At 44.9% G+C, this 18059-nt stretch overlaps 1 protein-coding gene across 1 annotated transcript in view; it reads left to right on the forward strand.

Moving 5' to 3' along the window:
- Positions 1 to 227: 227 nt before the first annotated feature.
- The window catches only part of LOC124612487, a 45671-nt gene continuing 27839 nt past the window's right edge, over positions 228 to 18059 (forward strand). Inside the window, exon 1 of the mRNA XM_047140721.1 lies at positions 228 to 945. Within this exon, the coding sequence (XP_046996677.1) occupies positions 228 to 945 (718 nt within the window). The remainder of the gene's footprint in view (positions 946 to 18059) is intronic.

Here is an 18059-nt window from a genome sequence, read left to right on the forward strand (position 1 = left end):
GGACAGCGCGGGCACAAAGAGAGCGCGGAGCAGCGCGGGACAGCGCGGGCACAAGGAGAGCGCGAAGCAGCGCAGGACGACGCGAGCCAAGAGAGCAGACGGCGCACCACAAAAGAAGCGGTAATTTTAAAACTGTATTAAGAATATTGTATTTTGTTGTGTAAAGTGTTAACTTAGTTAAGATGCCCCTAACTAATGAAGTTGCGTCATCCTCCACTAGTGGTAAGATGTCAGTGAAAGAGGCCCTATGTATTGTGTCGAAAGTGTTCGAAGGGAACAAGAAGGATTTAAGAGAATTTATCGAAAATGTAGATGCAGCTTTTGAATTAGTAAAGCCTGAGGAACACGAAATGTTATTGAAGTTCGTGAAAGCAAAGATAACCGGTGAGGCCAGGTCGAGATTGCAGGTGCGTGAACGCACAGGTACGTGGCAAGAGGTGAAACACGTTTTAGAAGAAAATTATGCCAGTAAGCGTACTATAGACTACTACGCATGTAAAATTTTCCAAGCCAGACAGGGACAAGGGGAACCGATAGCAATGTGGGCAAGCAGAATTGATGAAATGCAGGGAGACTTTCGCGAAGCGGTAAACAGAGTTACGGCCAGAGAAAACTTGAAAGGTGCAATAGAACTAGTTGACTCCTTAGGAAGAGCGTGTTTTATACAGGGTTTAAGTAATGACAGAATACAAACAATAGTGAGAAGTAGAGGCGATGAAATCACGTTGGCAGCAGCAGTGGAGTTGGCACTGCAGGAGGAGAGTGCGATATTGTCCATGAGAGAGCGGGGACTAGCCCCGAGGATAACGTATACTCGAAATAAGGAAGCTGTAAAAAACATGAGAGAAAGTAAAGAGTTGAGATGTTTCAATTGTGGGCTGAGAGGTCACATAGCGAGCAAGTGTAGGAAAAGCAGGCCAGAGCATAGAGTACGAGCCATGACAGGTAAAGAATTTACAAACTTTTGCTATGGGTGTGACAGGCCGGGACACACAGACATGGAATGCTGGGTGCGGTTAAGGAAAGTTCACCCGATAGATGTAAGGGAATTCAGAGGGAATGATAGAGAAACCGATGGAGGGTTACGAGAGTGGAGATGTCCACAGTGTAATTTACCAGGGAACTGCGGAGTTCCGTGCACAAGAGTAAAAGATGTTGTATGCTTTAAGTGTAAGCGGCAGGGCCACTACGCGAAAGACTGCCACGAAGGGCCCTGGCACGCCTGGAGAAATGGCAGGGTGCCAGTATCGAGCAAAACAGGTGTAAAGGATGAGCCAGACAATAGGAGATTTTACTTTATTGTATGAGCCTCCAACCAGTAACTTCATTTTTCCATTGCGGCCAAGCCACGGCCGGCAGTGTTAGCTGCCTGTAAATTCTTTCGTCCCACGGTCTGGTAACAGGAAGTCAGCACCGAGAAAGGGCACCTTGTTCACGCGCCTCTCTCGTGTGCTGACGAGGTAACGCCGCCCCAGGCGTCGCTTAGCAGGCAACGCTCTGGAAAGTTCCATGCCGCCCGCACGGTTTGCTCGGTCCTGACCAATCAGGGCGGAGGAAGCCGCGTGGTGCGTCGAACATACCCGGCCGCCCGTCGCCGGGCTCGCTCTCTTGTATTCTTGCTCACCCGTGAGTCGGATGCGCGCCCTGTAGCATTGATCATCTCCCGCTTCTCCCGGTGCTGCGGCACTGTGGACTTAGTTTTGGCAGACAACAACTTTCGGTAGCTTCGCGAACAATGTTCGCCAAATTGTAAGCTCTGGCTCACCCTCACCTCCCTAGGCATATGTAGCCCCTTTCATCATGCTTTAGCCAATAAATGGCCTTTCTCTAAAAATTACACTATTATTCCATAACGCCCACCGCCTGCCCATACCCGCCATCCTGTACAATTGGTGTCAGAAGTTTGGATACGTTCCCGTAGTGACTTTGTCACTACACAAAATTTTTCCCGGCGAGACGCCGTGAACTTCGCGCATGGAATGCGCCAACCGGACGCCACGTTTGCTCCACGTGGGCCGTGGCTGCTCCACTAAACACGCACAGGGCGCGCGCTGCAGCGAGGCAGCCCACGCTAGTCAGCCACGTGAGCCGCACGCCGCCGCGCTGCCCGCTGCCTGAGTTCGAGGGGCCTGCGCTGCGCTGCGCGACCTGCCGGGCCGCCGTCATCCGCCGCTGTCACCGACGCGCCAGGGGCTGCCGCCATCGCCGACCGGCCGAGCCACCGCCGTCCGCCGCCAACACATTCGTTGCCGCCCGCCGACCGCCGCCGCCGCAGCTACTGCACCACGCCGTCGCCGCCACCACTGCGTCGCACCGCCTCCATCACCATGTAAGTCGCCGCGATGCTTACAACTATATCTTCGACGATCTTCCGCCGCTGGATTGAGAATCTTTGTGGCCGTCCTTTTTTTGTAACAATCATTACTTTTTTCTGGTCACTAGCGTCCCATAAAATTGTAAACATGCCGATAGGGACACGAGCGACGGAACGGGATACCCCCGTAGAGGCATCTGTCTCGCAAGACCCGCTCGAGGCCATAAATGCGCAAATGCGCCAGTTATTCGCAGAAAATCAGGAGCTACTTGAGCAAAACCGCGTCTTGAAACAGACGCTGGAAGCTAGTGCGCGAACTTCCGTACCTGTGGCTAGCTCCACCCCTGTAACAAATGCTCAAACAGAGGCAACTAACACTAATTCTGTCTCTAATACAAACGCCACAATTTCTGCTAACATGGCGACTGTAAGCAATTTTCCTGCGGCTGATTTCATTCCCACCTTTTCTGGGAAGTCCCACGAAAATGTAGCTATGTTCTTACAAAATATTCGTGATGTGGGTCGCACGTGTGCCTGGCCGGATGATCTATTGGTCAATGTAGCCAGACTCAAGTTGACAGGGGAAGCCCGAATGTTCATAGAAACAGTGGACGAATTGCGTGACACGCACGAATTTGAAGTATTGGCCCGCGGATTGACTACGCGTTATTCAGATACCAGAGGTACCGCATATTACAGAGATCAATTATCAACCCTTAGGCAGAAGCCTAATGAGGATTTTGATGCCTTTGCAGATCGCATACGAGCAGTGTCTTGTCGTACCTACAAGCTAGGTGAAAATGCCAGTGAAAACAGAATTTTGCGCTCAGAAGCCGAAGCGCGTGCAATTGATGCATTTGTCCGCGGTATTGACCCCCGCATCGGAGGAGAAGTCAAAGCAGCCTCCCCCACTTCTCTGTTTGAAGCTGTTCGTTTGGCAATGCTTCGCGAAGAGGTGTTGCGTTTTTGCGCTGCCGCCCCGCGCCCATCGGACCCAGTACCGGTCCCAGCAAAAGAAGTATTTTGTCAGCGTTGTGGGAAGCCCAACCATACGGCAATGCGCTGTCGCGCGCCGTATTGCACTATTTGCCAGACAGTAGGCCATGCTAATAATGTTTGCCCCACAAAGTCCCCATTTTCTAATCAGATGCGCGGCCACCGCCGCAACGCGGGGTCGAATCAGGGAAACGCTTGGGGGGCAGGTTCCGCCACCCACCCGCGCCCCCGACAAAAATAATACACCCGGTTAGGACCGAAAAATGTAAAGAGGTGGAACACGTTAGTCTATTTGGCGTACTCGGGAACAAATCAGTTAGAATTTTAGTTGATACAGGTGCTCAAGTTAGTGTATTGTTTGTGGAGAAAAATGATCGAAGGGTGTTACAGCCACCCCGGTACCATATCAGTGGCCTTGGAGAGGAAGTAATTGTCCCTGCAGGTTCGTGTGTAGTGAACCTGCAAATCGACGAGGGTAAATACAGTCAGATGATGGAGGTAGTAAGGCTAAAGAAGGGTGAATTTGACATCATACTAGGGAATGACTTCCTGCACCGTTATCAGGGGATAGTGGATTATCGAACGCGAACTGTGCAGTTCGGCGAAGCAATTCACCGATTTGGCAGTTCGCACCCCCGTCAGACGCGAGGGAGCTGTGAAAGGCGCCGTTCATAGTCTCCCATAAAACCGCAGATGTGGCCGATAAAAACCACTGACCCTGTGAGGATAAAAGGCAGAAGTGGAAAGATTCTCTGGATAGATGTGAAAAGTCAAGAACAGCCTAAGACAGACATTCTGGTTGACCCGCTCACCCACAATGATGTTTTAGATCGTCAGTCAGTACATATAAAGAGAAGTATTTGCCGACCGGAGAGGAGACAGAAGGGTTTTGCGATACCAGTAAGTATAGATAATTTTGGTGTAGAAGATGTTGTGATACCGAAGGACACTATTGTTGCCAGTGGTCGGGAAATTTTTGAGGAAATAAGAGGAGCTGAGAAGCAGCGAGATAAAGATGAGAAAGGAAGGAAAGGAAAGAAATGTTCAGTTAGGGAAGTGCGATATGTCGTCGACGTTAAGGAGTGAATTAGCAGAGAAGTTAGGTCATTTAAATAGTGAGGAGAGAAGGATGTTGCAGCCGGTATTAGAGGAATTTTCGTGGTTGTTTGAAGAGAGGCAGTTTCTACCGGCTACGGATTTGGTTCAGCACGGAATTCCGACCGGAGAAACCGGGCCTATTGCGCCAGTAGTTCCACCCAAAAAAGCAAGAAAGAAGGTAATACAACCACCTAGACAGCAACGTAGATATGCTCTAAGGTCAAACCCCTATGATTTGCGTTCCTGAAAGTAGGTCTGGAATGGTATGTAAACAGTTGGAAAAGTCCTGCATGCAGCAAGAGAATTAATTGAGGGAAAACACCGTAGTTACTATACATTTAATTAAATTGTGCATGTTAGTTATAAGTAGACATAAGAATTGGCAACTGTTGGTAACTGGTAATAGAATTTATGACGTCACATGTTAATGGAAGTGACTGAAGTTATGTGATCATTTTGTCTTGTCATTTAACGTCTCCAGTCATGTTATCGTAGCGGTCGAGAATTAAAACCACAAACATTCTTTAATCATGGAATTAAGGGGAAAGTTGTCCTTGTCAAAAGAACACGTAGAGAAAGAATCAGTTAATCTTGTATATTTCAAAGAGATTCACATTTCACTTGTTAATTTAGTGAATAGTGCACGAACACAGGTATTAAAGCTTTACCATAAAAACATGATACTAATACGCCTTCGTAACTGCCAGTAGATCAGTGACTACATGCAGCCGTCTACCTGTACTTTGAAAGACGCCCTATTACATGTATGTTTTGCAAAATGATCACACAACGATAATAACAAGAATAAATACGTCCAAGTTAAACAACAAATAGGCTACTCTAAAGTAAAAGGAGTCTTCCTGAAGTGCTATTTTATTGTTTTCGTGATGCGATGTTGAACAGACAACGAGGTAAGTTTTTTGGTACCACGTATTTCTGTATATTAAATGCCACGGAAGGAGTGCGTAAATACCTCCACTGTGGTCTACAGCTGTTCACATGCGCCGAGTCCCGCCCCTCCCTGTCAGCTGGCGACGCGGCCCCCTCCCCTCCCCATCCACCTGCCTGCCGAGAGAGCGGCCATTGCAGTTCCCCCTTCCCCACCCACCGCCTCTGTCCTTGGTGCGTGCAGCATCTGCACCTCTCCCCTCGCCCCTCGTCTCCGCCCAACCATAGCCCTGCAGGCCACGTGCCTCAGCCACGCTACACATTCCTACATTCGTACGTTGCAGTTTAAACAGCAAACCTAAAGTGATAGTTATAAAAATAAAATCACCAGCTTAATATTGCCCTACAGATTTTATTAGTCTTATCTAAAGACGGGAATCTATGTGTATTGTCTATTTGAATTTTCAGTATGGAACAAAAATCGTGAGAGAGAACTTTTCCTGGTACGCATTGTCTAAACCATCAGGATTAGTAAATGTTGGAATTTCAGATCGATCTCCGGCTATGTTGTATCACCACCACGGTTAATAAACGGATCTATATGGCGTCAAGAAAGCCGGCACTTGCCGCTATATCCGTCCTGTAAACGACCGCTGAGTGGGGAACGCGTTAGCCAAGGAGTTGGGTTTGGAATGCCATTGCAAAATATAGTTTATATAGAAGTCTAACACCTGCCATTTACCTAAATTTTGAAGAACAGAGTGTTTAAGTAAAATAGTTGTAACCCGATAGTTTTGTGACCTCTAACGATTGAAGTTATTAGAGTCCCTTAGAAAAGAACATCCTCCATTCATAACTGTCGTGAACAACATAAGATAACTCTGGAAGGAAATTTTGTGACTGTACCGAGAGACAAACTCCATGCGTAGTAAGAGGACGGACCCAGCGTGAACGCCAGTTCTGCCGCCCAGCCAGTGAAACCGGACGCAGCCGTACTGTCAGCTGTGCTGTCAGCAACTTACAATCTCACGAGCGCGACGCGTGTCGCACCTTAGCACCTCAAGCTGCACTGAATCTCAACACAGAAATTCTTAACCATTATATAACGAACCGTATGAATAACGTTATGCACATTTTCAATAGTCAGGAACTTACTTTGCTCCCTACACACTCTTTATATGACAAATGAACTCTAATTTTATTAAAAACCAAAGCACCGACAGGTAAGTCATATCGACGTCTTCGAGATGCAACTAGCTTCGTCAAGCCGCCAATATTGATTATATGGAAGCAGGTAAGTGAGAGAATGAACAAAAGGAACAACCAATACACACCGGAACGATTGGTTGGGTGACTGATGATCGTCAATATTTGCAAATACAAATCAACACAGGAAACGGTTTATCACACGTTTAATAATTATTGGTCTGTCCATTGAAGGAGACATAAAATCATTTTTCATCAGAATCTTGCTAAAGGAAGTATTAACGTGACACTACACTATTCCACAGCATTACACACAACATTGCCATTGCTTAATGACAGTTTTCCTGTGGGTAGAAGTACCAAAGATCGGTTGGAATGAAAACACAAACGAGAGCATAAAGGAATACCAAGGGATGCTTACATTCATTTTGCTACGAAATGTAACTGGAGGATAAGGAAGTTTTGTTTGAAGGAAATAATATTTTAAACTTTTGCTTTTGTTACGGTTTTGCCACCGCTTATATCACTATGACGAGTTGCCAATTACTTATGTCAAATTGCTTGTGTCTAATTGATTATGTCCAATTACTTATGTCCAATTACTTACATCCAATTAGTTATGTCTAATTACTAATTCGATGTATTATTTTTACTATTGTTCATTTTGTCCAGGTCTTATTTATGCTATTATCAAATGATTAGACAGTTTTAGCTAGAGTTTGCCAGCACCAGTAATTTAGTATTTGTATCAACCTAGTGTTTCCATGTGTCGCTGTGTTACTATACTGATGAAGATAATAATTTTGTAGGATTTCAAGCATGCTAGAGTAAGTCCCCGAGTACTGCCAATTATTTGTTTAATAATAATGATGTCTTAGGTGATAAATTGTTTTGGAAGAGTAGTTTAGGATGTAACCATGCTTTATTATCATTTTTATTTGAATGTTTATCAGGAGGGACATACCACATGCCTACCCCCGTGATAGATAACGTAAACAGAGTGAATCACACCCACAGAACGAGTAAGCTTTGTATATATACTTAGTCTGTTGGATGAACAAGAGAACCACACCCGCAAGGGCACGTACCTTACGTGACGCGGCTGGCACCCGCGCGGTCCCTTAGCTGTCTGTGTCGTTCCTTCACTTTTCCGTTTCGCGACATAGTCCATCCTACCCACTTTCATCTTTCCTCTCTCAACACAACACATGAAGAGTTATGCACAACCCGCGAGGGCACGTACCTGACGTGACGCGGCTGGCACCCGCGCGGTCCCTCAGCTGTCTGTGTCGTTTCTTCTCTTTTCCGTTTCGTGACATAGTCCAACCTACCCACTCTCATCTTTCCTCTCTCAACACAACACATGAAGAGTTATGCACAACCCGCAAGGGCACGTACCTTACGTGACGCGGTTGGCACCCGCGCGAACCCTTAGCTGTCTGTGTCGTTTCTTCACTTTTCGGTTTCGCGACATAGTCCGTTCTACCCACTTTGATCTGTCAACTTTCAACACACAAAACTATTCAGCCCAGACTTTGATCTTCCATGTCGAAGAAGAGTTCATGAGAACAGTGTTCTCTCTGACGACAGCTGATCAGGCAACGTCAGATGCGAACCGCGTCTAGCCCGCAGCTAAACGCCAGTAAGCGGAAATCTCTGTTCAAAACCTTGAGCCTTCTTTGTTTTCCCGTTGTATTTTCCGAAGGAATACCGACTATTGAAGAAGTAGCATTTAACTGTATGACGTGTCCCAGGACACTGCGAGATAACCAATGATAGACGGAGTTTTAAGCAACCAGCTGGGCCCGAGGAGGCCAGCACTACGGAGTTATAGAGACGGCGAGTTTAGTCGCAAAATGTTGAGAGGAAAAAGACGGCGAATTTGGTCGCAAAGTAAAGTTAGTCGCAAGATGTTGAGAGGATAAAGACGGTGAATTTTGTCGCACAGTAAAGTTTTGTTTTAAGTGAGAGCAGTCGTGTTTTAGGAAGAAGTAAGTAGCAGCTATCTTGGAGTCGCAGAATTGTCATTTACACAGTTAAGTAGGCGATAACGTCGTGTGAACGATGCGCCGTGCACTATACCTTCATAAAGGGAAAGTCCTTCAGAAATTACGCTCAAATTAGTCTTTTCTAATCCAATTCCTTATACTCTCTGTGTCCACTATGGACATCGTCGAGTTTTGTTTCTCTCCTTTCGTTAGCAACAGCGTTGACATCCTACGACACAATCTATGTCCCACCTGCACCAAACTGGTGTCACTTTTCTTCGTCACTCTCACTTAACGGCGTGCAGCAAATATATTGAGTGACGAGAAAATTCTTCTCAAAATGTGAATGTTATTACACGTAGAGGGTCAGCCCAAAGAGGCACTTAACTTTCTTTGTTTACCGATATGGAATATGCAGTAAATTTAATATGATATATGTGTACTTCACTTTTACATTTTCATGTTATGAACCAATTTACTGATGCACAATGTAATTTTAAACAGAACCCACTGTAACAGCTCATCTAGCTTTATGTCACGCGTAATCCCACTTCTATTTAGTTGCATTTGACAGTCGTAGACCCCTCAGCTGCCGCGTGCAGCCCCGACGCCACGCTGGCCTTGGAAATTATCTGCCGCGCGCCTTTCTGACTTAGCGCGAGATTCGGCCTTGCAGTCAGCTGCCACTCTGACGTAGCCTCCGCGCAGATCTTTAGCAAACGCTTCCTGTTGGAACACCACTTATAACCTTTCATGCCACTACGCCTTACTTAGTATTCGCACCCCTTTAATAATGCTTTTATACCTGAAAGCTCATTCATGATTCCCTTGTCAGCTAACGTTCAAGTTTTACCTAAAAAATCAAATAATCACATCCTAACGTCAATTGATGATTTGCTAAAACATGAAAAAGGACAAATTTCTTACGTTCGCCTGTTGGCACTTAAATGAATGGCAAACAGCCACAAACTAAACTCAACAATAAAGAGAAAACAAGAACCTATCAGGCATGTGCCCTCCCTTAGTTTTAAGAGTGAAACTGAGATATCAGTTAATGTGGAAAAACTAGCGTAGTGTAGTGAAGTGTTTCCTTAGTAATAACTCCCTTTTCAACTGTGTTTTGAAACGTGTGAACCTCCCCTCATACCCCCCTGCGCTGAGTTCCAGTGCACGGACCTGGCCACGGCCACGCCCCCTACCCGCCGGCAGCCTGCACGCTGCCCGCTGAGGACAACACACCACGCCGCCTCGTGCCACTCGCCCTCGCCGTGACTCATCAGTGGTGATGTGTTTATATTTTCAACTTATTCCAACAAAAGAAAAAAAAGACATTTTTACTTCAACTTAGCAACAAGAACACTTGACATGTTTGTCTAATTCACACTGCTATGTTTTGTTCTAATTTTGTTTTGATATTTTATGATGTTTTGATATTCTATGATGATTTGATGTCTTATGATGATTCTTGCATGCACACAAAATTGTTGATCTAAGTCCCCTTGCGACCCTTAGGAGGTCTTTAGAGTCTCTATATCCTCCCGTAGGTTAAGACCCCTGCCGTCTTCCGTGAGGGCCATTCTTAATCAAGTAATGTTTACTTTGTTTTGCAAGCTAAATTTGTTTACATTCAAATAATAATTACATTGAGCGAATTCACGTACGTTCTCCGCTCCCACGGAAGGGGGAGGAATGTAAAGGATGAGCCAGACAATAGGAGATTTTACTTTATTGTATGAGCCTCCAACCAGTAACTTCATTTTTCCATTGCGGCCAAGCCACGGCCGGCAGTGTTAGCTGCCTGTAAATTCTTTCGTCCCACGGTCTGGTAACAGGAAGTCAGCACCGAGAAAGGGCACCTTGTTCACGCGCCTCTCTCGTGTGCTGACGAGGTAACGCCGCCCCAGGCGTCGCTTAGCAGGCAACGCTCTGGAAAGTTCCATGCCGCCCGCACGGTTTGCTCGGTCCTGACCAATCAGGGCGGAGGAAGCCGCGTGGTGCGTCGAACATACCCGGCCGCCCGTCGCCGGGCTCGCTCTCTTGTATTCTTGCTCACCCGTGAGACGGATGCGCGCCCTGTAGCATTGATCATCTCCCGCTTCTCCCGGTGCTGCGGCACTGTGGACTTAGTTTTGGCAGACAACAACTTTCGGTAGCTTCGCGAACAATGTTCGCCAAATTGTAAGCTCTGGCTCACCCTCACCTCCCTAGGCATATGTAGCCCCTTTCATCATGCTTTAGCCAATAAATGGCCTTTCTCTAAAAATTACACTATTATTCCATAACGCCCACCGCCTGCCCATACCCGCCATCCTGTACACAGGAAAGGTAGTACAGGGAAACTAAGAGGCGGCAAGGCCGCGCAGTCGGGCCTTGTTGCAATAGGTAAACCCATAGTGAGGGTAATCGACTGTGCAACAGAAAACGACGTGGTAATGTTGTACTGCGTAGAACTAAAGAAGTACTTAAAGTTGCTAATAGACACAGGAGCACAATTGTGTTTGTTAAAGAGGACGAGCATTCCGGTAAAGAGTAGGCTGGGAATCAATGAAACAGAAAAGCTTCGGTTAAAAGGTGTAACGAGTGAAGCCGTTAGCACAATAGGCACGGTACAAATAAACTTAAGTATAGACGGATCTGAAAAGGTGAGACAGAAATTTCACATGTACGGTAGAGGTCTAGACATTCCGTACGACGGATTGATAGGGAGAAATTTCTTAACACAGCATAGAGTCCAGCTGGACTATGCGGGTAAAGTCCAGGGAACTGCGGAGTTCCGTGCACAAGAGTAAAAGATGTTGCATGCTTTAAGTGTAAGCGGCAGGGCCACTACGCGAAAGACTGCCACGAAGGGCCCTGGCACGCCTGGAGAAATGGCAGGGTGCCAGTATCGAGCAAAACAGGAAAGGTAGTACAGGGAAACTAAGAGGCGGCAAGGCCGCGCAGTCGGGCCTTGTTGCAATAGGTAAACCCATAGTGAGGGTAATCGACTGTGCAACAGAAAACGACGTGGTAATGTTGTACTGCGTAGAACTAAAGAAGTACTTAAAGTTGCTAATAGACACAGGAGCACAATTGTGTTTGTTAAAGAGGACGAGCATTCCGGTAAAGAGTAGGCTGGGAATCAATGAAACAGAAAAGCTTCGGTTAAAAGGTGTAACGAGTGAAGCCGTTAGCACAATAGGCACGGTACAAATAAACTTAAGTATAGACGGATCTGAAAAGGTGAGACAGAAATTTCACGTGTACGGTAGAGGTCTAGACATTCCGTACGACGGATTGATAGGGAGAAATTTCTTAACACAGCATAGAGTCCAGCTGGACTATGCGGGTAAAGTCCAGGGAACTGCGGAGTTCCGTGCACAAGAGTAAAAGATGTTGCATGCTTTAAGTGTAAGCGGCAGGGCCACTACGCGAAAGACTGCCACGAAGGGCCCTGGCACGCCTGGAGAAATGGCAGGGTGCCAGTATCGAGCAAAACAGGAAAGGTAGTACAGGGAAACTAAGAGGCGGCAAGGCCGCGCAGTCGGGCCTTGTTGCAATAGGTAAACCCATAGTGAGGGTAATCGACTGTGCAACAGAAAACGACGTGGTAATGTTGTACTGCGTAGAACTAAAGAAGTACTTAAAGTTGCTAATAGACACAGGAGCACAATTGTGTTTGTTAAAGAGGACGAGCATTCCGGTAAAGAGTAGGCTGGGAATCAATGAAACAGAAAAGCTTCGGTTAAAAGGTGTAACGAGTGAAGCCGTTAGCACAATAGGCACGGTACAAATAAACTTAAGTATAGACGGATCTGAAAAGGTGAGACAGAAATTTCACGTGTACGGTAGAGGTCTAGACATTCCGTACGACGGATTGATAGGGAGAAATTTCTTAACACAGCATAGAGTCAAGCTGGACTATGCGGGTAAAGTAATAAGACTAAAAGGGCGAGATATACCCTTAGTAGTAGAGGAAGAACCAAAGGGACAAGAGATAGAAGCAGATTCAGAAATAGGCGGGGAGATAGGGCCCCGGGAAGAAAGAATAATGTTGTTGGAAGTGGACGGAAAGGTACCACGGGGAATCGAAAGAGAAATGGTCATACCGAGGCAGGAGATTGCACAAGGGGTACATGTACCTGAGTCATTAGTAAAAGTGCGAAATGGGAAATGCATAGTACGTGCATTAAACGTGTCAGAGGACAGAGTTCGACTAGAAAATGTAAGATTAGTAACGGAAGAGTTAGAAAGAATAGCGAAAGTACGCGAAGTAAAATGTAGCACTGAAGCAGTAGGTAAGACGGAAAGTCGTGCTAGTGTGTTGCGAAGGCAACTCAGAATGGATCATTTGAATGTCGAAGAAAAGAGCGCTCTAGCAGAGGTCTGCACGGAGTACGGAGATGTATTTCATCTACCGGGGGACAAACTGTCCAATACTTCTGCAGTGAAACATAGAATACCGATTGCGCCGGAACACGCGGGGAAGGTAGTGAACGCTAGACCGTACAGGATCCCTGAAGCGCAAAAGGAAGTGCTAAGAGAGCAGATAGAACAAATGCTGAAGGATGACATAATTGTCGAAAGCAAGAGCGCATGGAACGCACCGTTACTGTTAGTTCCAAAGAAGTTGGATGCAAGTGGCAAGCAGAAGTGGAGAATAGTAGTGGACTACCGACAATTAAATGACATCACGGTAGGCGATGCATTTCCACTGCCGAATATCTCCGATATCCTGGATCAATTAGGGCAAGCCAAGTACTTCTCGACGCTTGACCTTGCAAGCGGGTACCATCAAATATTGACGGACGAGAAGGACAGAGAGAAAACGGCATTCAGCTCAAACTATCAGCATTACGAATACAAAAGAATGCCGATGGGACTGAAAGGAGCCCCAGGATGTTTCCAGAGACTAATGAACACAGTATTGGCAGGTTTACAAGGTGTTAAATGTTTTGTCTATTTGGACGACATAGTATGTTATGGGAAAAACCTGCAGGAGCATAACGAAAAACTCCGGGAAATATTTGACAGGTTGCGAGAGCACAATTTGAATTTGCAACCGGACAAGTGTGAATTTCTGAGGAAGGAGGTAATCTTCCTAGGTCATTGTATCACGGACAAGGGAATATCACCGGATATGGCAAAGGTGGAGAAGGTGAAGTTCTTCCCACAGCCGAGAACAACAAAAGAACTAAAAGGGTTTCTAGGATTGATAGGTTACTATCGACGTTTCATTGCAAATTTCAGCAAAATTGCGAAACCTCTCCATGAACTCTTAAAGAAAGGAGTAGAATACCAATGGGGAGAACGACAGAAGAATGCGTTCGAGGAACTGAAAGAGAAATTAGTGAATCCTCCGTTACTTCAGTATCCCGACTTTACGAAACCGTTTATAATCACAACGGATGCGAGTAACGCAGCGTTGGGAGCCGTGTTATCGCAAGGGAAAAAGATTGGCGAAGACTTGCCGATTGCATATGCATCCAGACCACTGAACAAAGCAGAACTGAACTATAGTACAACGGAAAAAGAGTTGTTGGCTATAGTGTACGCGGTAAAACAGTTTAGACCATACGTGTATGGGCGAAAATTCACAGTGGTGACAGACCATAAGCCACTAACATGGATATTTAGTGTGAAGGATCCGAGTTCGAGGCTCCTAAAGTGGAGACTGAAGCTCGAAGAGTGCGACTACGAGGTAGTATATAAGCCAGGAAGGCTAAACAGTAATGCGGACGCGTTAAGCCGGATAAGGCAGGAAGGAAAGGAAGAGACAAGTTTAAAGCGAAATGTGGAGGCAGAAAGAACCTCAGTAGCACAAGAAAAGGCGGAACAGAGTTCCGTAAACGTGCGGCAAGCGCAAGTGTCAGGTGAGATAGACCAAGAGACAAATAGTAATGAGGAAATTAGCCCCGAAGAAAAGGAAAGTATATTAAAGGAGATGCACGATAATCCCTTGGGAGGGCACCAGGGAATGCATAGGACATTCGAGAGGATAAAAGCGTACAAGCAGTGGCGCGGAATGAAGCGGGACATTGAAAATTATATTAGGAAGTGTCTATCATGTCAAAAGAACAAAAACACACAAATGAAAACAAGGATGCCTTTAGAAATTACAGACACAGCTGAAACAGTATTTGAAAAATGTGCAATGGATATAGTGGGTCCACTAGATGTATCTAGTTGTAACGTCTAGTAAGAAACAAAAACAACATATTATGTAGTAACGAGAAAATTATATGTATCATATTGTGTTATTGTATAAAATTATGTATTTTTTTTATTATTTATTTCTGAGAATATCTGCGTCGGCGAGTAATGAAACCGCCACAGACGATAAATGTCGAACAAAGATTAAAATAAGTAACTAGTATATAATACGTGACGAATAGCAATTTCTTTGTCTTCTTCATCTGGGAGTCGAACGAGTAAGATATCCTGTGTCGTAGTAGCGAACGCTAGTGTAGCATTCTTTTGTCGAGACTAAGCAATGTACGCCATTACGTGCGAATTCACAAAGGTCTGTAATCACTGAGATATTTAAAGGTTTTAATAGAGTTGTTTAAATGAAAACTTGTATTATTTATTGTTAAGCTTGCTTGCATATTATCCCATCCTGTTGAGACATTTTTCAGTTATATAAATATTATCTGTGGTGCTGAGCTGCGTGGAGAACGAAGAGCCGCTGCCGCTGCGTATTTAAACGACTTACAATATAGTCGAGCATACCGCAAGGAAGCGGTAAAATAATAGTAAAATAATATTATTTCTTTTAGCTCCCAGACTGGCAGTGAAGATCAGCAGATTTTATGATGTGTTGCAGATTGACGCGGGCTGCTGATAGGATATAATTTACAGTGCAAATAATTTAATGTACCTTCAGAATCTGATAGGAATCTTGCTGTGCTCCGTTCTGATCTGGCAAACTTTATAGTGACAACGTATTTTTTAATGAGAGTCTCATGTTCTTGGGCTAGTCGTGGTATGAAATAGCATTTTAACGAGAAATAAAATCCACTGCGAACTTGTGTTTTTGAACGATCACACGGACTGTAACATCAGTGCTCATAACAAAGTAATTTCAACTTTTAATCACTATGAAGTAGGGAAGATATATTGATTCTTGGCATGAGTTACAGTTACGAAAAATCGTTCCTTAAATAACAATAAGACTTCCATATATACATTTCATTCCGCTAAAGGGTAATGATGATAAAGAAAAGCAAAGCACAGCATTATTAACAGATATTTCGCGGCTCTTTTCGTATATGCGATAATAAAAAACGCGAAACTGTCGCCCAAAAACGCGGGGCCCGAATTTGCAGTGGCCACAAATATAAAATTTTATATATTTTTCTTTCAGTGTTGATTGTTATGTATGTGTAGATATATATGTATTCAGTGATAAATGTATGTATGTATATCATAATCAATGCTATGTATTAATGAATGTGTAAACACTCTTTCATGACAAAACGTACTACTGCAAACGAGTCTGAGAAGACGATCCTGATAGTACTGAGAAGCTGTAACGACTACGTAATCCGGGGGCAGCCGAACCCCGAGATAAGATAAACTAAAGGTAAGACTACAGTGTAGTTGTCCTGTTTGTAGAAGTCGAGCTCTAGTGAAGTGATCTCATTTCGCTAGTGGTGTGCATATTGTGCGTAGTTTGATGTTAGTGTTTGTGACAGGACAAAGTTGATGGTAGATAGTAATTTTTAGTGTGCAGTTAGTGTAGATAAATTAACGTATTTTGTGTGCAAGGGGCAAAACTGTCAGACTTTGTGGTTTAGTAAGCAATTTATGAATATGGTTAAGTTGCGTAGTCAACGTCCGAGCAATATGGATACTGAGGAACAACAATTAGTTAGTGCAGGAAATGTGGAACCGGGTACCTCAAGTAGTACTAGTACTCTCTTTGAGGATATAACATGTGAGAATGTGGGGGCAGGGGCACAGGAAGTGGTGCCACCGCCCACTAGTCCTCAAGGGGATGTAGAGAAAGAAGTTGTACCACCACCAGAAAAGCAGGAACCAGAGAGTGGTAATCTGCCTGGTGGGTATTCGCTTCAGGCTATATTAGAGCGCGTGCTGAATTACCAGGCAGAATTTGCGCTACTGCAAGTCGAGCGAGACCGCCAGCAAGTTGAGCGAGATCGCCGGCAAGCTGAGCGGGACCAGCAACTTGTGCAATCGTTAGAAAACATGAAAAAAGAGATTGCAGATATGAAACAGAATTATGAGTCGATACCTAAGGCCGTGCAGGAGCTGACTGAACAGGTCAACAACCTGCAAGTAGCAAACACTAACAGGGTAGACGAAATAGGTGTATTAGCCAATCGAGTAGAAAAGCTAGAAATAGATTCCACGCAGCTTCTAGAGCAGAAGTGGAACGAACAAGCAACTAAAATTGAAACAGAATTCAACTCATGGCTAGAAGTGAAGGAGTGTGAGATTGACAAGAACATTAATTCCAAAGTACAAGCAGCCATAGCAAATAGAGGCTCTGAATCGTTCAGTACCGCAGTGAATAGTCAGGTACAGAACGACGTGCAAACCATCAAACAAATACTCAGTGAGGATATTCCGCAGTGGCAAGTGAATATGAACAAACGGATATCCGACCTGGAGAAGGGTTTAGCACAAAGCAGAAAACATTTGGAACAGGAACCTCTGTCGCCAACAGCCCATGGTTTCGGCAACGCACAAACTTATACGCGATACAACAATGGGGAATCTGTAGTCGATAATGCGAAGAGCTGTAGCTTCGGTTCGGAGCACACAGCATATGTCCAAGGAGCAAAACCATGTAGTTCAAAAATATTAGTGGAAGAAAGTTTAATCAAAAATAGACAATTTCAAACGTTTACTACTGAACGGAAATCAGTACACCCAGTAGTATTCATAAAAAGCTTTAAAAATATCTTGCCCAGTGTGTGGAACGAAACACAGAAATGACCATGTAACACACAAATTGCGTCGCGATTCAATGCATTGTCCTCTAGCGCAAATGTCTGCAACGGTCTATTGCTGTGTCGGTCATCTCATAGTGGTTCTCCTGTGAGTCTAGTTTTCCGAATCCGACGCAAAACTGACAATTAATTGTAACGCTCAGAGTGTCTTAATGACGATGGAACACACAAACTGCGTCGAGATTCAATACATCGTCCCACAGCCGTCGTGTCTCCAAGGGTCTATTGCGGCCTCTGGCACATTATCGTCGTACTCCTGTGAGTCTAGTTTTAAGAATCCGACGCAAAACTGATAGTTAATTGTAACGTTGAGAGCCTGTTAATGACGATGGAACACACAAATTGCGTCGAGATTCAATACATCGTCCTCCAGCTGACTTTTATCCAAGGGTCTATTGCTACCTCGGGTACCCTATGGTCGTTCTCCTGTGAGTCTAGTTTTTCGAATCCGACGCAAAACTGACAGTTAATTGTAACGTTCAGAACCTCTTAATGACGATGGAACACACAAATTGCGTCGCGATTCAATACATCGTCCTCCTAAAAAGTAATTAGGACCTGACAATATAGGTAGACTAGCAATCTTCTTGAGATTTGATACCATTTTACTGG

The sequence above is a fragment of the Schistocerca americana genome, chromosome 4 (genome assembly GCF_021461395.2).
Source record: "Schistocerca americana isolate TAMUIC-IGC-003095 chromosome 4, iqSchAmer2.1, whole genome shotgun sequence".
In the NCBI taxonomy this organism is placed as follows: Eukaryota; Metazoa; Arthropoda; class Insecta; order Orthoptera; family Acrididae; genus Schistocerca; species Schistocerca americana.